The sequence below is a fragment of the Enhydra lutris genome, unplaced genomic scaffold, assembly GCF_002288905.1.
Source record: "Enhydra lutris kenyoni isolate GAN:26980312 unplaced genomic scaffold, ASM228890v2 scaffoldscaffold21, whole genome shotgun sequence".
Taxonomy (NCBI): Eukaryota; Metazoa; Chordata; class Mammalia; order Carnivora; family Mustelidae; genus Enhydra; species Enhydra lutris.
In genome coordinates, this window is record NW_019154105.1 from 36,440,784 (window position 1) to 36,457,662 (window position 16,879).

Sequence of the window (16,879 nt, forward strand, 5' to 3'; positions counted from 1 at the left end):
CAGAATGGCTAAAATTAACAAGTCAGGAAATGACAGATGCAGGCGAGGATGCGGAGAAAGGGCAACCCTCCTACACTGTTGGTGGGAATGCAAGCTGGTGCAACCCCTCTGGAAAACAGCATGGAGGTTCCTCAAAATGTTGAAAATAGAACTACCCTATGACCCAGCAATTGCACTACTGGGTATTTACCCTAAAGATACAAACGTAGTGATCCGAAGGGGCACGTGCTCCCGAATGTTTATAGCAGCAATGTCTACAATAGCCAAACTATGGAAAGAACCTAGATGTCCATCAACAGATGAATGGATAAAGAAGAGGTGGTATATATACACAATGGAATACTATGCAGCCATCAAAAGAAATGAAATCTTGCCATTAGCGACGACTTGGGTGGAACTAGAAGGTATCATGCTTAGCGAAATAAGTCAGTCGGAGTAAGACAACTGTCATATGATCTCCCTGATATGAGGAAGTGGAGATGCAACATGGGGGGTTAAGGGGGTAGGAGAAGAATAAATGAAACAAATGGGATTGGGAAGGAGACAAACCATAGTGACTCTTAATCTCACAAAACAAACTGAGGGTTGCTGGGGCGAGGGGGGTTGGGAGAAGGGGGGTGGGGTTATGGACATTGGGGAGGATATGTGCTACGGTGAGTGCTGTGAAGTGTGTAAACCTGGCGATTCACAGACCTGTACCCCTGGGGATAAAAATATATTACATGTTTATAAAAAATAAAAATAAAATAAATTAAATAAAAAAATAAAAAAAATGAATTCTTCTCTTCTGCAATGATGCAGATGGAACTAGAGGGTGTTATGCTAAGAGAAATAAGTCAATCAGAAAAAGACTATTATTATATGATCTACTTCATATGAGGAATTTAAGAAACAAAACAGAGGATCATAGGAGAAGAGAGGGAAAAATAGAATTCTATAGAATCTATAGAATTAGATGTCTAAAAATAGAAAAAAACCCGAACATTTTAAAATTCCTCATTTGGACAGGTCCTGAGTTGAAATCACATTCATCTGCATGAAGAACTGTTTTAGGTCAGAAACACTGTGTTTTATAACTCCCAATCCTGATCTTAGATTTGACTGGTGAGGATTCCAGGCACTGCATGACAGGAGAGACGTCTCTCCTGTCATTCAGTGCGCCAATTCCAGTATGTGTCCTACCTGGCCTGTAAAGTTTTATAAATATTTCTTAAACCTAAACCTCTGGTTCTCTGATGCCGATTGTCTTAATCTGATTCTCAATACTTTTTTAAACAAATAAACAAAAAATTTCCCTGCAAGATCACACATTTAAGTATTTGTTGCTTGTGGACAGATACAGAGAAACCAAGTATGTATGTGAATTAACAATTCAGCAATGGAGCTGTGAATCTCTGGATGGCTGCATATGCTGCAAGAAAAGTCCCTCGCTGGCCCTGCACTCCCTCCCAGAGAGGGAGACAAACCATAAGCAACTCTTAATGATAGGAAACAAACCTAGGGTTCCTGGAGGGGAAGGGAGTGGCGGGATGGGGTAACTGGGTGATGGACATTAAGGAGGGCGTATGATGTAATAAACACTGGGTATTAATAAGACTGATGAATCACTGAACTCTAGCTCTGAAACTAATAATATGTTATGTTAATTAACTGACTTTAAATTAAAAATAGCAAAAAAATTAAAAAATGAATTTCTTTTCCTTTTGTGCTTGTTTCTCCATCCCCCTCCCTACCTCTTTTTGCTGTATTTCTTTTATTCAGCCTATTGATCTATGTGAACTTAATTTTTAAATAGAGTATGAGCTGAGGAATATTTTATCTTTTTAAAGATTTTATTTATTTACTAGAGAGTGAGCAAGAGAGAGAGAGAGAGAGAGCACAAGCAGGGGAGAGGGAGAAGCAGGCTTCCTGCTCAGAAGGGAGCCCTATGCAGGGCTCAGTCCCAGGATCCGGATATCATGACCTGAGCCCAAGGCAGATACTCAACCGACGGAGCTACCCAGGCACCTGAGCTGAGGAATATTTTAATTTCCTTCAAGGTAGATGGCCAATTCTGTACCAGCACCATTTATTAAACAATCTCTGCCATTTCCAAGTGAATCAAACCTTGGTTATATTATTCTCATAAATACATCTCAGGATATATGAGACCTGTTTTCTGACTCTTCTATTGATCTTTTTGTCTATTCTTATTCTAATACCACATTTTTTTAGTGTCTTGATAGCATATTCTGGTTTTAAAAAAGATTTGTCAGAGAGAGTGAGAGAGCGAGCATAAGCAGGGAGAGCAGCAGGCAGAGTGAGAAGCAGACTCCCCGTTGAGCAAGGAGCCCAGTGTAAGACTCGATCCCAGAATCTCAGTACCATGACCTGACCTGAAGGCAGATGCTTAACCAATTGAGCCACCGAGGCATCCCAGCATATTCTGATTTTTTGATAGAAATCTACCCTTACTGTTCATTTTCATGGATTTCTTGGCTATTTTTGAATCTTTAATTCCCCTACAAAATAAAGATAAATTTATCTAATTCCCCTTCACCAACTTGATCCTATTGGAATATTAATATGAACTGCATTATTGTAAGAATTTACATTTTATGATATTAAGTTTTTTCAGGCAGCCTTTCTATTTATTGTATATCTTTTTCATATAGGTGATATGCCTTTTTTAAAAATTAAATATACACATTTAATACAGATCTTATACATTTTATTATTTTTGTTGCTGTTGGAAATGGATCTTTATTTTCATTTTGCATATATTTTACTGGAGAGAAAAATCTTTTGATTATTGTATACTTATAATCTACTATTTTACTATATTCCCTTATAAAACTATAGTTATTAGGCATACAATCTTAATCACAACAAAACAGGGACAGTGGACATCTCTTTCTAACGTTTATGTCAATTGCTTCATCTTTATTTTATTATTACAATTGCTGTAACATTCAAAGCGATGGTAAATAACTAGGATGACACAGAGTACCTGTTTCTGGTTTGAATTGACATGGTTTTAGTGTTCGAATAGGATGAAAGCTGCTAGAGCATTTAATAACCCATCTTTATTATATTTGGGCTCTTTTCTCCCTCTTTTACTTCAGAGTAAAACTAAGAATGGTGAAAAACACATTTTTCCCAAATGCCTTTTATACACCTCGTGATATGATCATATGGCTTTTTCTCCTTTAAGTTACTGATATAATAATTATCTTGACAGATTTCTTGATAATCATTCTTCCTGGAAAAAAAAGGTTCCTGGTCATAGTGGGCCATTCTTTTTGATACACTGCAGGATCCTATGTGATAATATAAGGTATATCTTACAGATCATCCAATTCGCCATTCAGAATTTATTGGTTTTTAGCAAATTCGCCAGGTTGTGCAACCATTACCATAAAGAGCTTTGGGACACTTTCGTCACCCCACCTAGATCTCACATGCAGTTTGCTGTTTGATCTCTGTTCCCATCTCCTGTCCCATGGGCTTATCTGTCTCTACAGATTCATTAGCCTTTTTTTTTTATGTTTTCTATAAAGTCATACAACATGTGGTCTTTTGTACCTTGCTTTTTTCCCTTAGTGTGTTTTATGAGGTTCATCCATGTGTAGCATGTATCAGGACTTCATTTCTCTTATAAAAAAATTTTTTTGTTGTAGTTGGCACACAAGATTCCATTAGTTTCAGATGTACAAGATAGTGATTCGACAACTACAGGTTATGCCATGCTCGCCACAAGTGTACGCACACTATTTGTCACTGTATAACACTATTACAACAACACTGACTATATTCCCTACGCTGTCATATATGCTTCTACACCCACATTTATTTATCCCATTCCGGAAGCCTGTCTCTCCCATTCCCCTTCATCCATTTTGCCCATCCCTCATCCCACTGCTCTGGCAACCACCAGTTTGTTCTCTGTGTTTATGGCTGTTTCTTTTTGTTTTGTTTTTAGACTCAATATGTAAGTTAAATCAACAGTATTTGTCTTTCTCTGACTTCTTTCACTTAGCATAATACCTTCTAGGACTATCTATGTTGGCACAAATGGCAAGATCTCATCCATTTTTATGGCTGAATAATATCCCTGTGTGTGTGTGTGTGTGTGTACACCACATATTCTTTATCTACTCATTACTGATGGACACACGGGCTGCATCCTTATCTTAGTTATTGTAAATAATGCTGCAAGAAAAACGGGTGTATGTATCTTTTTGAATCAGTGTTGGTTTTCTTTGGGTAAATACCCAGTAGTGGAATTATTGGATCATACAGTACTTCTATTTTTAACGTTTTGAAGAACCTCCATACTATTTCCCACAGCGGCTACGCCAAGTTATATTCCCACCAGCAGTGCACAAGGGTTCCTTACAAATTCATTTCTTTTTATTGCTAAATAATATTCTATTTATGGATATACCACATTTGGTCTATCTGTTCACAGTTGATGGACACAGATTATTTCCAGGTTTTGGCTGTTACAAATAAAGCTGCTAAGAACATTTGCGTGCAAGTCTTTATGTCGATAAATGTTTTCACTTCTCTTGAGTAGATACCTAGAAATAGAATTGCTGGGTCATATGGTAAATACATGTTAACTTTTTAAGCAACTGCCAAACTGTTTCCCAAGTAGCTGCATCATTTAATGTTCCCACCGGCAACATATGAGTGTTCCTGTTCCCCCACATTCTCACGAACAATTGTTATGATCTCCTTCTATTTTAGCCATTTGAATGGGTGGGGAATGCAGTTTTACTTGGCAAATGCAAATGAGTAATAATTTTGAGAATATGTTCACATTTTGACAATGGAAGAGTGTCTAAACAAAAGTCACTATAAAAAAGGGTTTGTGGCATTTGGAAACTAGAGCAGCATGTTAACAGCAAAAAAGCCAAATTAAGACATAAGTCTCAGGACCTATGCCAGAGTATAAATTATGATATTAATTATTCCATATTTTTTCTATGCACACAAAGTATAGTTATACTTGTTACAGAAACCGCAACTGAATAATGCACTGAGTTGGCTCATTACGATTGATCTTAATGTTTATATTACTTCCATTATATATAATTACTTTAGTTCTTTCTAAATAAAAATAAATGTGAAAAATTACAGAAACTAAAGTCTTGGGAGACTTAATAGTTATTGCAATTTGAAGTAAAACAGATTCTTTTTTTTTTCTTTTTTTTTTTAAAGATTTTATTCATTTATTTGACAGACAGATATCACAAGTAGGCAGAGAGGCAGGCAGAGGCAGAGGGAGAAGCAGGCTCCCTGCCGAGCAAGGAGCCCGATATGGGACTCGATCCCAGGACTCTGGGATCATGACCCGAGCCGAAGGCAGCCGCCTAACCAACTGAGCCACCCAGGCGTCCCAAAACAGATTCTTTTTTAAAAAAAATTTATTTATTTATTTGAGAGAGAGATTGAGAGATTAAGAGAATGAGTGGGAGGAGGAGCAGAAGGAGAAACAGACTCCCCGGTGAGCCGGAGCCTGATGGAGGACCCGATCCCAGGACCCCGGGATCATGACCTGAGCCGAAGGCAGACACTTAACTGACTGAGCCACCTAGGCGCCCTGAAGTAAAGGATATTCTTAAACATGTTAACAGTCTCTATACATTATGAATAAATGAGATTAATCATATTTAAGTAGAGAGATGAGAATAGAAGGGAATATAAAGCCATTAATCCATATCAGATTAATCAAATAGAAAGTACCAGAAATAATTCAGAAAATCATTCAGAAGGCAATGAAAGAGAACTAAAAATTATAGACTCTTGGATACTCTGCCTTTTAGATGAACACGGTATAACTTCTCTGCCCTTAGATAATGACAAATTACTTACATGAAGGCATTTAGAAAAAAGAAGAAACATTTTCAATGTGTATATTTTTATCTTCACTCACATACTTAATCTCCATATGACTATTTCTCTAAAACTGCCCCCTCCAATACTACTTAAAGATAGAATGTGAATAATTTCTGAATTCTGTAGGCTTTAAAAATGTTTTGGTATCGGGGCGCCTGGGTGGCTCAGTGGGTTGAGCCGCTGCCTTCGGCTCGGGTCATGATCTCAGAGTCCTGGGATCGAGCCCCGCATCGGGCTCTCTGCTCGGCGGGGAGCCTGCTTCCTCCTCTCTCTGCCTGCCTCTCTGCCTGCTTGTGATCTCTGTCAAATAAATAAATAAAATCTTAAAAAAAAAAAAATGTTTTGGTATCAAAAACATGCACATTAAAGAACAGTAAAGGTAAATCCTGGCTCATTTTATATTTTTTACTTTCAGTAGAAAACAGTAATGGGAATTGAGCACAGAATAGTGAAGACCAAGATACTTAAAATACAAGCTAACCACTGGGACCTTTAAGAATTTAGGTGGCGGGGCACCTGGGTGACTCAGTGGGTTAAAGCCTCTGCTTTCGGCTCAGGTCATGGTCCCAGGGTCCTGGGATCGAGCCCCGAATCGGGCTCTCCGCTCAGCAGGGATCCTGCTTCCCTCTCTCTCTGCCTGCCTCTCTGCCTACTTGAGATCTCTGTCAAATAAATAAAATCTTTATTAAAAAAAAAGAATTTAGGTGGCAAAATATTTTAAGTAATGTACATCTGTCCTATCCACATTTAACATTCGATCAAATAGAAAAGCCTGTAATGCATTCAAAGGTAAAACAAAAAGCCACAAACATGTATCTTCTGGATTATTCAGAGTTAAAAAAAAAAAAAGCCACCACAACCAACCACACTAAATGATCAGTTGGCAGAGGATGATAATTACATATATTATTTCTCAGGCCTTTTCAAGGATCTACTGTGGGAGACACTATAATAGATTTACTATATATTTAAGTTGCATCCTTTATAGCTTGACTGAATGGTGTTTCATATTAACAGAGAAGAGTAAAAGTTCACCGAGGAAGGAACTATTTCACAAAAGTGGATTCTTTTTAAAATTTTTATTTATCATGTTTAAGAATTTTAACATTCAGCGTTATGTTAGTTCCAGGTGTACAATATAGTGATTTGACAATTCTATACAGTAGTCAGTGCTCATCGTGATAATAAGTGTATTCCTAATCCCCTTCACCTATTTATAAATATAAGTTCTTTAGGTAACTGGACCTGATGGCCAGTTCGTATTAGTCACTTATTATTTGATACCCACTGGACAATTTAAATAAGTGTCACATTTTCCTACCTTTTACAATAAAAATGTCCAGAACACAATCCAATGTTTTCTTGATGATTTGGGTCTACTTCAACACTTCATCACTTGATAACTATCATTTTGCAAACTTGCCTTTCACTTTTAGCAAGGAAAGAAAAAAAAAAACAAGGAAAGAAAAAAAAAAACCAGTCCTACTAGTATCTCTAAGCGTCACAATAGTGCAACATGTTATTATCTTTGCAGAAAAGAAAAACATGGCTCAGAGAGGTTAAGTGACTTATTTGAATCATACAGGGAATGTGACATCAGTCACACGACATCGGTCCCCACTACTCAAACGTGAGTGTGCTTCAAATCCACTTACAGGCACATTATTTTTTTTTAAATTTCAGTTCCTTTTTTCAGTGTTCAAGTTCACTGCACTTGCAGGCATATTAAAGCCCAATCTGCTAGGCCCCACCACCAGAGGCTCGGATCCTATAGCTATAGAATCTGTATATTAAATAACTTTCCAGGTGGTGCAAATCCTAGAGTTGGGGACCACACTTTGAGAATAAATGGGCTAATCCAGGGGATCTTCCATCCTTAACTGTCTCCTCTGTCATATCTGTTGCTGTTAGAATTTCCTCCTCCTTGAACGTGGAATCTTTTTTTAAGAGCACCAAGTTATTTAGGCAGGGTTAACTACCACTAATTACTACTACCCGTGGTGCCCTTGTGTTCTCTTTGGGCCATGTCATTCTCTTCTTTTTGGCTGTGACAACCTAAACAAGAAATTTTCAAACACTTCTAGGCTCCGAGAGGATTAAAGGTACCAAGAAGCTCTGGGAACATGATTCTTCCATTTTCTTCCCCACTTGAAACAGAGCTCTTCCTCCTGTATTCTTTGCCTTATTTGACAGCACACATCAGAATCATTCAGGATCCCTCTTTTTTTGGTACCCCACACCTTCCAATCGGTCATGACGGTGCATTACTTCTACTTCCTAAATAGCTCTTGAGCCTGGCAATTTCTCACTGCCCAAGAGCACCTAATTCACTTGTCTGAATCCAACAGTCTTCCTAATGGATTTCTACCTGGACCGCTCCAATCCAGTCTCCGCAACGCAGAGAATCTTCCTAAATAAAAGGATAATTATGCTTAAAATCCCTGCTTAAAATCCTTTAGTGCTTCCTCACTGCTTTTGGGATAAAATGCAAACTCCTGGCATCACTAGAAATTCTTTGTCTCTCCACACTGCCCATGTATGTCTGCACTTGACCCAGGTGAGCTCTCTTCGAATTCCAGAGTAGGACGTATTTGCTCAAGACTCCATAACCAGACACAAGCTCCCGTCTCTCCTGGGCTCTCATGGCCCCTCTGCTGGGTCGCTACTCAGGATGGAGACCAAGGAACACTTGAGAAAGTTCTCCCAGCTTTCCCACCATGAGCCCGGGCTGGCTACTCCAGTTACTTTCATAATGTCATGTTCATATACCTATCACAGCCTTCCTCACATTATTTTGTCATCACAAATTTATTTTTTAATCTATTTCTTCCTCCACTTGATATACCTCCCCTGACCCAGCAATTTTACACGGAGTATGTTCAGGAGGCTGACTGGTTCAGTGAAAAAGGCACAGAACTTAACTTGGGTTCAAGTTCTCCCTCTGTCTCTTACTAGCTCTCCGAGGTTAGCCAAGAAACAAAGGCAAATAAAACTACAGTGCAGAAGGGCGGAAATTTAGACAATTGCTTTTGGATCTTCAATATATGGTTTTACTTTTTTGGTCTGTTACTTCCTTTGTACAACAGGTATTAGGCTAAATGATCACCTTTCAACTCTAAGATCTTATGGCTGTGATCATCCGCTGTATCCTGGATAACAGAAATGCTGAAGATCTCTCGGAACCATGCAAATACAGTATCATAAACATAGGAAACTGCAGGACTGAAGTCAGTCATCACGTTACTTAATCGCACAGATTCTTTTCAACGTCTACTAGGATTTTTCAGATTTTATTTGCTTTAACCTAGAAAAGGATAGGAAAGAAACTTCTGCCAAGTACCCGTAAAACGTAACCTTCTTCTTTAAATCTGATTTCAAGGGAAACGTTTTACAGCGTTATTCTTCCTGAATTGCCATCAGGTCATGCAGTTTCACTTCTATGAATTCACGTAACATTCGACCTCTGAAGAGGATGTCTTTCTTCTAAAGCATCAGCACTACTCTTTGGCTCTGTAAGGTAGAGAATGCACAGTAGCTTCTGCTAACAACCGCTGGAAATAATACATAATCCTCAAGATAAATACAAAGCAGATAAAATTTATGGCACTTGAACAACGGACATCTGCCCCGAGCAGTCGCAGTTCATTCTTTCTTCACTTTCAAGGCCTCTTGCTCTATTCAAGCCTTTGAGCTAAGCAGCAGAGTTAATTATCGATCAGTAGTCTCCCTGAACCACGGGGATATGTTTCCTGACCCTCCATGGATGCCTGAAACCATAAATAGCACTGAACCCCATTATAGACCATGTTTTTGTTCCCTCTACATATGTCTCTACGATCAAGTTTAAGTTAAAAGTCAGGCACAGTAAGAGAACAGCAAATAATAACAGGAGAGTGAAACTAATGGAAGTTATGAGAATGCAGTCTCTCTAAATATCTAATGGTACGGTACGCGCTTTCCTTCCTCTTGGGATGACCTGAGACGGTAAGACGCCTATGGGATGAGATAAAGTGAGGCGAGTGACATAGGCCTGTGATGTATGGAAGGATCCTACTGACCTCCTGAATAGAGGTCAGGAGGACCACTGGCTCCCTGACCTTGGCTGACACCATGGAAGGCAAAACTGCTGAGAAGGGGGGACTGCTGTACAGCCCAGTTAGAACTGTATAAAGGGGAAATTATGCATGCAAATGTGTTCAGACTGACTGCTTGAATGCACTAACCAGGCAGCTTTCAATTCTAAAACAATGCTGATAATCCTACCATGATTATTTGTAGCACATTTGATGGTACAGAGCACTTTTCTCATCTTCATAATAATCCTGTGAGATGGTGAAAGAGGATGTTATCTCCACCTGACAGATGAAGAGCCTGGGGTTTATGAATATGTCAAGACACAGAGTTTTAAGATGTCAGAGCTGGAACACTTACCATGCCTCAGTTTATAAATCACCAGAATCCAGCATTCAGTGGGTACTTAATAAACATGTAGCAAATGAATTAATCTAAATTAATTTAACTTTTCTGTCCACTGCTACTTTCACCCATGGCTTTACTAATTCTTCAATTGCTAGGATAGGTTTGTAAACTGAATCAAATAAAATTACGAACCCCTAAGTGATCACGTTATAATGCAATTTAGGCAGCCAGAACTTCTGGGTCAAAAACACAAGCAGAAAAATTTTTCTAGTTAAGTATCTTTTCACTTACACACTTCATAGGATATATAAAAGAATCTTATCTGGTAGAAGACCCAAAGGGAAAAAAAGGGAAAAAACCTATAGACATGTAATATTAACATGATTAGTATAAAATCAATACACAAACGTTGTTTGTGAAATGAGGATACTGATTTTAAATAATCAAAAAGCAGTTTACCTGCGGTGCGAGAAGAGGTAGCCTAATATAAGCCAGAAGTTTACTGAGATCTTTCCGTCTCTGTTCCAAATCATGACGGACCCAAGTAAGAAGAGCATTCAGTATTGTCTCCTCGTTAGGAATGTTCATGTCATCACTCGCCAAGAGCTTTGCGATTTCACTGGCTGGTAATAATACAAATTCCTGGTTTCGAATTACTTCCATGAAATGTTCCTAGAGGGGAAAAATTGCACATTTCAACAATATTGCTCCTTCTGTCCATCAGTTTGTTTAAGAGAAAATAAACATTTTTGGATTAGATGCCAAAACACAGTTTATACTTGAAAGCTTCCCTACAATAGCATTACTGTTTACCAGGAAAGAAGCACAGTATAAAATAACATTTAAGCTGCTATTATGTTGTTACACTGTAAGTCTCCATATCAGTAGAATTAAATTTTATCATTTGGTACATTTTATTTTTAAAAAAGATTTATTTATTTATTTTAAATATTTTTTTAAAAGATTTTTATTTATTTATTTGACAGACAGAGATCACAAGTAGGCAGAGGAGACAGGCAGAGAGAGAGGAGGAAGCAGGCTCCCCATCGAGCAGAGAGCCTGATGTGGGGCTCGATCCCAGGACCCTGAGATCATGACCTGAGCCGAAGGCAGAGGCTTAACCCACTGAGCCACCCAGGCACCCCTTACTTCGGATTTTAAATCTATTCTGTGGACCTGGGATTCCTAGGCTTTGCTTTACTCGAGATAGGGAATAGTTCTGGTAAGTCTTTCGAGAGGTAGAGAGTAGAAAAAAATGAATGAGACTCTGAGATGCAGGACAGTCTAACATCCAAGTTAGGTTACATTTGTGGTTGAAGAAGAATTTGGCTTATGTCCAGCCAGATCCCTGGGTGAGCTGGGAAGTTCTTTCTCTTATCCAGAAATGGCTGCCAGGTGGCTGGGTTTCCCAAGACCGACCTGGACCACAGAAGCCTTCTCATACTGCCCAGGGAAGACTACATATCCTTAGGGCTATTCTGGCTCTGATTGGCCTTCAAGAATGTTTTAATGTAATTCTTGAGACCACCCAGGATTTTAGGTCTATTTTTAAAACTACAAATCTGATTTATGTATAACGTCCTTTTGGTCTCAGAGAAAAAGAGCCAAAGCAGAAGTGTTGACATCGAAGGCAATGGGACTCCAGAACCGTGGACTGAAGATAATTCAGTTGCAACTACATACTAGAATCAGGCTCCTTTTAATTTGAAATGGGAAACAGAAATGACTTCAGCTGGGAGATAATGACCTTTACTAGGATATTATGCTGAACAGTCTGAAGAGATGGGAAACTTACTATCTGGTGTGCAAAGTTACAAGTCTTAAGGCATGGACTGTTTACTTAGCTATAATATAAATGCAAATGCTACACATATTGTCCCTTAATGTTTTTCTTACACTTCCTAGTGTGCTGGGGCTGTCTCAGCAAACATGGTTTTAGTGAAATAGGTAGGGCCATTGAAATTAGATCTAGAGATAAGGATTACCAGCAACCATCTTCTATATTAAAATGAGAATTATAGGTTCCATATAACTTGCAGTAACCCAAATTAGGTACTGATCTAAAATCTATCTTGGGTTGACATTCCTTTCTTAGCAATTCTTAACAGGAAACCATGCATGAATAATTAACTAAATTCAATTGCTTCAATTCATCATGATTTGTTAAAGATGCCCAAATGTATCTATTTTAAATGACGGATTATCATTTTTAGAAATATATTTTAATAAAACCTCGATGTTGGCTTCATGTAAACCGTTCTACTCAATCGTATACTGACATTATAAAACGAGCTGTAACACACTGTAAGAGCTATAAAAATGTTGAAGTTCTCAACCCAGTTATCCTACTAGCAGTTTAATCCTTAATAAATAATTCACAAGAGGAAAAAGAAAGCTGATGCTTCTCTAATGATGTTTCTCTGTATTATTATTTATAATAGTACAAAATGGGAATTAGCCTAAAGGTCCAGCTATAGGGGGCTGTAATTCAATGGGCTATTAAGCAGGCATTAAAAATTTCAAAAACAAAGATCACATAGATACATGGAAATAGATTTATTACATAACATTAGGTAAGATTCTCAAGAAATCAAAGTAATACACATTTCTAATTGCTCAAAGGTAGAGTATAGGAGGATCGACATTTAAGGCATACTGACAGAACTTTTGCTTTGCTTTCAAATGGTATTAATGGAATTACCAATGCCATGGTATTAGTTCATCAAGGAGAAAAGGACTATTATGTATATTATTATTTAAACATTTTTTTTTAAAGATTTTATTTATTTATTTATTTGACAGACAGAGATCACAAGTAGGCAGAGAAGCAGGCAGAGAGAGAGAGAGGAGGAAGCAGGCTCTCTGCTCAGCAGGGGCTCGATCCCAGAACCCTGGGATCATGACCTGAGCCGAAGGCAGAGGCTTTAACCCACTGAGCCACCCAGGCGCCCCTATATATTATTATTTATTTGTTGATTTTCTATTTCAGAACCATGCCCCTTCCATTTTAGTACAATTCACTTTAAGTGAAAAATCGAGGCTCAACAACTTACAGAAAGACTACTGACCTCAAGGTTAAACACAAAGTGCTTTTCAAAAGTATTATTTGGTTTTATAGCAGGTATTTTAGCAAAGTTCAGTGTTTTTTCTAGGTCGAGAAACAAAATTCAAAAATTTAAAATTAAATGCCTCTATTTATGTCACAAATCCATATTGCCATTAGATACTTGTAATGACACACCCAGTGTTGGGTTTTGGTAGAGGTTAAAGGACTCATGCCAGGTCACATTCAGTGGCAGTCAGAGTGAGAACAAGTTTCCAGATTTTGGGATTATTACAAGGAAGAACTCCTCATCCTGTCCTACCTGTGTTCCTAGAAGTGGAGTGGACATTCCAAGCATGTGTACCTTTTACTGATTGTGACAACTGAATTCACTATGTGGCATGATGCTTACTTCAGATTTTTTTTAAAGATTTTATTTATTTATTTGACAGGGAGAGATCACAAGTAGGCAGAGAGGCAGGCAGAGAGAGAGAGAGAGAGGGAAGCAGGCTCCCCGCTGAGCAGAGAGCCCAATGTGGGGCTCAATTCCAGGACCCTGAGATCATGACCTGAGCCGAAGGCAGAGGCTTAACCCACTGAGCCACCCAGGCACCCCTTACTTCGGATTTTAAATCTATTCTGTGTCGTTGTGATGAGCACAGGGTAACGTACGGAACTGTTGTGTCACTATATTGTACACCTGAAACTAATATAACACTGTATTACTAACTAGCATTAAAATAAAAACTTAAACAAAATCTATTTTGTGATATAAATAGCTATACCTTACCAAACACTTGCTAGCAAACATCCTTTCTCCATTTGGAATTAGCTTTCAAGCAAATGAAATTACTGAGGGATTTATTTAAATTGAAGATTGAATTTTGCTATACATTTTCATTGAGTTCCCATAGCAACAATTGAAATCAGACAGTCTGCCTCTAAATGACTTACTGTTATTAGAATTAAATTTCACCTCTCTGTTGAAACTGAATGTCAAATAATAGCCCTGAGGGGGGGAAAAAAAAACAAAACTACCCAACTAATTGGCTATGAAAATAGCTTTAAAAACATTGAGCTGAATCGATAATATTGTAAAATAACTCTGTATGGTTACAGAAAGTAACTGCACTTATCATGGTAGGCACTGCATAATGTATAGAATTGTCGAGTCACTACGTTGTACACCTGAAACTAAAATAACACTGCATGCCAGCTTTAATTAAGAAAAAAAAAAAAAGAGCTAATTTAAATTTAATTTATGTCTAAGCAGCCACTGTGCCTCTAGTATAAACAACGGGCTGACCTAAATGCATAGAAATGTTTTCATGTGAATCAAACTCCTTCCTAGGAAAGACATATTATTTAAATGATGAAACGATTATGAAAGAAAAGGAACCCAATTTTATTTATAGTCATCTTACTTCCCAAATTATTTGAACCCAAGGTTTAAGGTTAAAATGAGAAATTTGCAAGGAAACGATAAAAGACGGAGGTGGGGAAAAAATTTTCCATGGGACTTCATTTAGAAAATGCAAGGTCTGTATAGCATTGCCTTGTCACACAATCTCTGACTGTTATAAACAAGAAACACTGGGCGCCTGGGTGGCTCAGTGGTTAAGCCTCTGCCTTCAGCTCAGGTCATAATCTCAGGGTTCTGGGATTGAACCCCACATCGGGCTCTCTGCTTAGCAGGGAGCCTGCTTCCCCCCTCTGTCTCTGCCTGCCTCTCTGCCTACCTGCGATCTCTGTCAAATAAATAAATAAAAATCTTAAAAATAAAAATAAACAAGAAACATTCCTGAGGAGTGACGATACCGCAGGGGGGAGTATGAATCGTAAAGGTCGCCCTGCGGTATGAGTGCTTTTGTTCACTCCCATCAATCCCTGTTGTGTTGAACAGAGTAAATCCGTGCGGTGATGGGACAATGCTAAGGATATCATTTATTGATTGGATATGCTATGGGTCAATCACTATTTTAAGTGCTACACTCCCATGAACTCATTTAATCCTCACATTGAGCTTATGAAGTAGGTAGAATTATTCTTCCCAATAGTCGTAAACCTCTGTTCTTAGAATTGTTCCAAAATCTCTATTTCTGTAGTGAAAGATTCCTAAAGTATTTGTCAATCCCTTCACAGACAAGCCAACTTCATGGAAGGATGGAGAAGGTAGATAAAAACATCTCCAGATTGATAAAAATCAGTAACATGGATAACTAGTGTGTGCATATTCTTTCTTCTCTTAGGAGGTGTACTGGCCTAATTTCAGGAGACAAAGCAACAGTTCTCAGTCTTGGCCCAGCTATGAAGGCTTAACGCCACGGTGGGACAAGATGGTCATTCCTTAAAAATCCAAATATCCTCCCTTCCCCAAATCCCTGTACTGTGAAGACTGTGGGGCCTGGTCCTAACAATATACCCTCAACATGCCCTTCCTTTCTTGCTGTCCTAGATCAGTCTGTATCCATTATCCTCCAGTGTCTAAACAAGAACCTCCTCTGTAATTTATTTTGAGCACACAATTTGCTACAATTCATACCCACATTTTTCTACACAGCTAAAAATGCTTCTTATATATAATCAGATCTACCTTTAATAAAAAGCCATCTGTACCATCATCTGTACTGCACCAATTACCCCCCACCCCATTGCGGTTACCAATTTCCATCTGTGAGTACGTGGGCAATTCTGAAATTCATCCAACTGCTACAGAGGAAAATGTCGGAGAAATCCTGCTTTAAAGTGCAGCAGATCTGAAAATCTTGATTAGAACAGTCCTAGGCCACTGCTCTGCTTCTTAGAGACTGTAATAACTTCAGGCTTGACTCACATATCCAGGAGAAACAGGACCTGGTGTTTCCCCTTGTAACTCAATGACAGTATCACGCAGTAGACCGTGAACCTGAATCTCAGGACGTGTGGCATAGCCAGGGGAAAACAGCACCATGTAGGTAAGTCTGCAACAAGAAGCGATGAGGTAAAGAGCACATGCCTTTCTGCGTCTCAGGAAATACATACCATGGTGTAATTGTGAGCCACTTTATGTAAATCTGTACAACCCTGGGCATCGGCAAAAGAACGGATTCCAAGACAGTTGGATGGGTGAAGCTGCTTCATTAAAAACTTACAACAAGCTTCCACAACCTGTGAAAGCTGAAGGAGGCAAGCTGTGGACAGCAGGCACTCAATATTATCTTCTTTTAATTCAAGGCGGCCTAAATGATAAAGAGAAATTCCATTACCATAGAACTATATTAACTTTAATTTATAAAACAATCAGTATTAACAGTAATAATTCTAAACAAGAGCTCTGTAAATGAATTCTAAATGGTTTTAGATAGTCCAAAGAGAAAAAAGAAAAGTACTAACTATGAAAAAACCCTTTAGCTCCTTGTGACTTCTATTAAAGTAAAAAAACAAATGGCTTCTTTTCAGAATTTTTAAATGATGCTTTAATTAAGTGGCATACCTATTAAATATAATGCTCAAATTTTAAATGCAATAACTTAAAAACATTACATTATTCATCTA

General features: G+C 38.2%; 1 protein-coding gene across 4 annotated transcripts in view; it reads right to left on the reverse strand.

The window, feature by feature from the left end:
• Positions 1-16,879, reverse strand: part of LOC111149257 (kelch like family member 5) — a 100,230-nt gene that overhangs the window by 37,731 nt on the left and 45,620 nt on the right. For all 4 annotated transcript variants that reach the window (XM_022506218.1, XM_022506217.1, XM_022506215.1 and 1 more), the window contains 2 exons: positions 16,367-16,563; positions 10,762-10,974 (listed from right to left, as the gene is read on the reverse strand). In XM_022506218.1, coding sequence (XP_022361926.1) covers positions 10,762-10,974; positions 16,367-16,563 — 410 coding nt within the window. The remainder of the gene's footprint in view (positions 1-10,761; positions 10,975-16,366; positions 16,564-16,879) is intronic.